Source organism: Myodes glareolus, chromosome 3 (genome assembly GCF_982192425.1).
Source record: "Myodes glareolus chromosome 3, mMyoGla1.1, whole genome shotgun sequence".
In the NCBI taxonomy this organism is placed as follows: domain Eukaryota; kingdom Metazoa; phylum Chordata; class Mammalia; order Rodentia; family Cricetidae; genus Myodes; species Myodes glareolus.
In genome coordinates this window covers 83,983,556-83,989,555 of record NC_142028.1, presented here as the reverse complement: position 1 = coordinate 83,989,555, position 6,000 = coordinate 83,983,556, and the positions used below count along the sequence as shown (strand labels likewise).

The following is a 6,000-nucleotide window of genomic DNA, read 5'->3' as shown; positions in this document are numbered from 1 at the left end:
TTCCTGTCCTCTCACCCATGAGACTGAGCCCAATGATGGGACCGACTTTCCCAAGTGCAGGGTAAAAGGGAGGCTAGGCTGGGGGTGGGTGGATCTGGGCTGCAGGAGGGGCTCCATCCTAACTTCCAGGGGTGTCACAGATGGTTATCATTGTGCTTGGGACAAAATCCAAACTCGGCCAAAGCCACTCTGTGACTGGGCCTTGCTGACTCCCCCAAAGCCTCTCCTGCTGCACTCGCCTCTCCAGCTTAGCGGGACATTGCTCCATTGCTCTTCTCTCTGCCAAGAATGGCCTTCTGCTTGGCCTTCTTGTGGTCAGGCTCCTTGCTGTCAGTGAGATGTCACTTCCTCTGAAGTGACTGCCTTCTCTAAATTACCTCTGTGTTCTCACTGCTTATATTTTCACAGCAATTGTGCTGATCCGAAATAACCCGTTTTTGCCTCTGTATTTCTCTCTTATCTTCTGTTGATGAAGTCAACAGAAGGAACCTTATTGTGGCCAGAACTTCCAGATCCAGAATGGGGGCTGGACATGATCAAGGATGATGGCAGGAGCACTTTATGGTCTCCCAAGGTCTCTGTTCTTTTCTGGTGGGGTGGCCATAGCCATTGTCATGGGCTACCCTTTGTGGGAAAGACATAAAACTAAGAAGTCTGCTGACTCCGAGCCTTCCTGGCCTAGGCATCGCAGCTTCTACCCTTTTCTTCAAAAGAGGGGGCCGATTTAATACTGGGCCTTGACACCTCAGTGGTTTATCGCTAATGCCCAAGAATCTCACTCTCTGAAGGTTGGGCCAGGCTCACCAGCAGGTGGCTGAAATCTAGTCTATGCATTGCTCTGTAGGGGAGGTGGGGCTGTAGAACCTTCTTTGTGCAGAGGCTTGTGGGGCCCAAGCAGAGGACCTAGATGTTGTGCGGCCTCTGGTGGCAGGGATGACACAGCCTCTGGGGCTCCACAGCGTTACCTCGCCATGCCAGCAAGGCCCCTGACCTGCTTCTATGCCTGGGCCCGTGGAGAAGGCTGATTGTGGATAACAGTCTGGGCGTCAGACCCAAGACATCTGCCCAGGATCACACAGTGTGTTACAGTCACGGATGCACATGGCCAGAAAAAGCAACCGCTCGTCAGATCTGAAACCATGACAGGTCCTGCTTGGCACCCCTAGCTTCTCCCTGCCAATGCTTTTAGTCTTCCCCCGCTCTGTGGGTTCACTCCACTGGCCTGTGCGTCTGAAACATCATCTTTCCTGGAGCCCCAGCTCTCCTTCACATCCCTACTTCTCTCACCCTCTTGCCACCTCCGCGGGGAAACCAGGGGGCCAGGGCCTAGCCTGGCTCGTCCTGTGTCTGCAGCGCCCAACAGGAGCGCACCTAGAGCAGGGTCGTGGGGCTCTCGCCTAGAGAGGTGGAGACCAAGGACAGGCGTGGGGGGGGGGGAGGAAAAGAGGCGGCGGCAGGCGGAGCGTGGGGCGGAGAAGACGGCGAGAGGGAGCGCGCGCGCCGGCGGCGGCCGCCCAGGGCCGGGGCCGCGCGCCCAGCCTGAGCCCGCCCCGCCGCCAAGCGTCACCGAACCTGCTTGAAATGCAGCCGGGGAGCCGGGGCGGGCGGCAGCGGTGGTGGTGGCGGCGAAGGCAGCGGCAGCTCCGGCGCCGCGGCAAGCACTTGGCGGGCTGAGGCGCGGCGGCGGCGCGGGGGTCGCGGGGCACAGCGGCCGGAGCCCCGGGCCCGCCATGGGCCGCCCAGAGCTGGGCGCGCTCCGGCCGCTGGCGCTGTGGCTGCTGCTGCTGCTGCTGCAGCTCCAGCATCTCTCCGCAGCGGATCCACTGCCCGGCGACCAAGGTGCGTACGGCTCTTCCTGGCCGACTCTGAGCCGCCAACAAAGCGCTGCCGGGGGGAGGGGGCGCTGTGCGGCGAGGCCCGGCGAGAGAGACTCCGGGGGCTCCAGCTCCCTGGATTTGCCCTGAACCTCCGCTGGCCGCTCTGGGTACGGAAGCTCTGCCTCCGTTCCGAGCATCCTCTTGGGGGGATGGGCTCTAGGGTCCCCCTTGCCCGTGAACTTTGCGGGGGGTAGTCGTTCAGCGTCTCGGGTAAGCGGTTTGGTTTATTTGACACGCGCACTCCTCCACGATGATGAGCGAAGCAACCACAGCCTTTCCTTACAATGCCTTTTCAGGGACCCCTGCGGGCCGAGAAGAGTGACAGGTTGCTAGGGGACTGATCCCGTGCCCGGTGCGTGTGTAGCCAGTGTGCGGGGCTCCTCATAAGCTGGGTCTGCGTGAATCTGACTTGCGCTATGTGTGAGGATGAGTGTGTCTGAATGCAGAGTATATCCACGGGCTGTAAGCTTGGGTCGAGTCTCGCTGTGCCATCGGTCGGCCCTACAGCGGAGGAACCCGTGGCATCCTGTCCTCCCTCCGGATTAAGGTGCTTGGAGCCTCGGAGTTCACCGGTGTCTCCGTTTCCTATACCTGCTGGACTTGTCGGCCACCGGGGCTGCGCGGTGGGAAGCGGATGATCTGGCTCACAACCCCCTCCCCCCACAGGGCCGGTCAAGGAGTGCGAAGAGGACCAGTTTCGGTGTCGGAATGAGCGCTGCATCCCCTCGGTGTGGAGATGCGATGAAGACAACGACTGTTCAGACAACAGCGACGAGGACGACTGTCGTGAGTCGCGGCGATCCGGGAGGGGGAACCGTGGGGGCCGCCATGCTCCGCTGCGCACGTGGCTGCATCCGTCACGGGGCCACCTGCCCCAGCTTCACGGCCTTGTTGTGGGCCGGATGGTTCTTAGTTGTCGGCGGGAGCCGGGTGGCAGGCGTGTCCTGCTTAGGGTGGAGCCCAGCGCCGCGTGCTGGGGTTACGGGCCCGGTACTGTGGGCGGGGACGCGGCAGCGCAGCCCCTGCACACCGCTATCCTCTGGATCGGAACCTCAACCTGGGTCCAACTGGGCGCGCTCATTTCAAAGTTCCACGCAGTTCGGGTCGCGAGGGGCTCCTTCCCTGCTCGGTTTTATGAATGAATGGGCTCCCCGGGGCCCCTGATTGGCTGCGAAAGGACCACCCCATAGGCCTGTGGCCGGAACGGCCAATCGTGGGGCCGGCGGTGTGCTGTACGGGGCTCGGCTCTAGGCCCTGCTCTGGCCGCACCCCCGCGCGCGCACCCTCCTCGTGGTAGGCTCCGGTCCTGGTCACAACCCGCTGCCTTTCTGTCGAGTCACCCTTCAGACAGCGTTCTCTTGCCAGCCCAGGCTGGCTGTGAGTCATGGGGCCACCAGCTAGGAGGGGCCCAGGAGGAAGAGTGTGTTTCCTGGAAGCGACCTGAGCAACGGCAGGGTAGGCTGGCCCTGCGCGAGCCCCGCTGCTTTTGCTGAGTGTGGCCAGTGCACACCCTGAGCAACTGATGGAAGTTCCTTCTTGCGTGGGCGTGTATTCAGGTGGCTGTGGGGCCGCAACCGAATTAGCAGGCATTTGCTGCGGTAAAGGAATGGAGTTCCTGGTACTGAGAACCCAGACTCTTCTAGCCACATATACCAAAGAGGTCTTTCAGTTGACATTACTGAGTCCTGCTGTGTGCCTGCCTGTGTTGGGCATACGGGATCAGGTCAGGCCCCCCTCCGCCCTTCCCCCCCACACCGTAGGAGCATCCACAGTGTCAGAGCGGGGACGCCACCAGGTGTCACATGCCCAGCACTCAGGAAAGCTAGGCTGACTGACACTCCCACTTGGAAGCAGTCTGTTGAGGCCTTGAGGTGTTTTCTTATTTAACATTTTTGGGGGGATGGGTTGCATGCATAAAAGCATGTATGTGAAGATAAGAGTATAGCTTGTGGGAGTCGATGATCTCTTACTTTGTGGGTTCCCTGCCTCAGATTCAACCTCCTCAGGCTGCTAGCGAATGCCTTCACCTGCCTAGTCATATATATTACTGGCCTCTCTTGGAGTTCTTTTGATTGCCAGTCTGCCTGACAGCCTGCTCTGGACTAACCAATGACTTGGGCGTATTGAAACCCCAATACGACTGCCTCAGTTTCTCATATGACCTGTAACTGCTGCCTTGGTGAAGTCTTAGGACCGTTTTGAGGACTAGTACCAGCAATGCCACTGACATCAATGAGACCCCCAAGTGCTGCAGCCCGTGGGGTGCTAATACTTCACAGTGGTTTATGTTACAGATGAACACGGGTTCCTGGGGTTGAGTTACCTGCTCTATGGCTACTGAGTTGCCAAGCAGAACCCTAAATTCAAGCATCTTTTACTAGAGTTCTTAGCCTAAAAATGTTAGAGGGGCTCTCATGCCTGGGAGTTGTTCTGGTTTTCTTAGCAGGGCGCACAGAGGACAGGGCACAGAAATGGAAAACTTGTATCTTGTCCCCTTGGCTCTTTAAATCACTACACTCCTGAGTGTGGCTGTGGAGTTTTCCTGGTCATCTCATTTTACAGACAGAGATACTGGCTCAGAGACATGGAGTGATCTGCCCAAGGTCACACAGCACAGTGTGGCAGAATTTGATCGAGCTCTCTGCCTGCTCCGTCTGTTGGCTCAGGGTCTGAGTTGCTGTGGTCGAGAGTATGATGTGGACAGTGGGGCCTGTTACTTCTCACAAGGATGTGGGCATGATGAACAGGGGCGGCTGGTAATCTGAGACGGGACAAGAGAGCTCTGACGCCGGCTGGAAGCTGCTTTGGTTTGAGATGGGTGACGTGGAGTCCATGACGCCAGTGGTGCGGACTGGAAAGTGTGGTGGCTTCTAGTAGCAGCAGATATTGGTGGCACACAGCTTGACTTTACCGAGCTTGCTTTCTCGTGTGCCCACCAGAAAACCTCTCTCTCCGTCCTACGTTAGAACATGGGGAGTCTCATGGGGCTGGCAAGAAGGGGAGAGGAAGGTATTTAGAAATTCTTCGCCACAGAGCTGGAGAAACCGTCTAGCAGTAAGATACTTAGTGATTTTGCAGAGGACCAGAGTTCATTCCTAGCATCTACACCTGTCTCAACAACTCCAGCTCCAGGACACACACACACCAACAACTCCAGCTCCAGGACACACACACACACACACACACACACCAACAACTCCAGCTCCAGGACACACACACACCAACAACTCCAGCTCCAGGACACACACACACACACACACACCAACAACTCCAGCTCCAGGACACACACACACCAACAACTCCAGCTCCAGGACACACACACATACACACACACACACACACACACACACACCAACAACTCCAGCTTCAGGACACACACACACACACACACACACCAACAACTCCAGCTCCAGGACTCTGTCTCTGTCTCCGTCTCCGTCTCTCTCTCTCTCTCTCTCTCTCTCTCTCTCTCTCTCTCTCTCACACACACACACACACACACACACACACACACACACACACACACTGAGGATACCCTATTCCAGGACACCGGCCCAGACTCACTCCATCCTTGATACCTCCCTCTCTGCCCTATCTATCCACAAGGACCCTGGTTGCTCAGCCTCCAGTACCCTTCTAGGCTTCAAAATAGGGTGAGGGTAGTGGTTGTCATTTGTAAACATGGTCAGTGTAGGCACAGTGAGTCCAAACTTCTGGTATAGCTCATAGTACCAGGGGCTGAAGGGAAGGAGGGTGCAGAGACAAGTTTCCTTTAGAAGGCTACTTCTGAGCTCAGCTCTAGAAGAGTCCCTTGTCTCTTAAAATAAGCAGCACAGGGCTGGCTGGTCATGGTGGTTCATGCTTTTAGTCCCATCACTTGGGAGGCAGAGGCAGATTTCCATGAGTTCAAGACCAGTCTGGTCTACGTCGTGAGATCCAGTCTCAACAAACAAACACACATAAAAGGTGGCACAGATCCCATGCATGCTATAGAGGTCACCTATGCTTAAAGAGGTGACCTGACTCTTAAGTCATGCAGCTTGTCCTTGGCTCTGGAAATCACACTGAAGTCTTCTAAGTCTTGATGCTTATCTCCTGGGAAGGCTCTTGGCCCACAGCTGGT

At 57.2% G+C, this 6,000-nt stretch overlaps 1 protein-coding gene across 12 annotated transcripts in view; it reads left to right on the top strand.

The window, feature by feature from the left end:
- Positions 1-1,603: 1,603 nt before the first annotated feature.
- Lrp8 (LDL receptor related protein 8) overlaps positions 1,604-6,000 on the top strand; it is a 68,433-nt gene continuing 64,036 nt past the window's right edge. For 3 of the 12 annotated variants that reach the window (XM_085686374.2, XM_085686370.2, XM_085686369.2), the window contains exons 1-2: positions 1,605-1,839; positions 2,544-2,663. In XM_085686374.2, coding sequence (XP_085542500.2) covers positions 1,731-1,839; positions 2,544-2,663 — 229 coding nt within the window. In that variant the 5' untranslated portion in view covers positions 1,605-1,730. Of the gene's footprint in view, positions 1,840-2,543; positions 2,664-6,000 lie in introns of all 12 variants that reach the window. The other 9 variants (XM_085686371.2, XM_087904765.1, XM_087904766.1 and 6 more) reach the window with 7 other exon arrangements.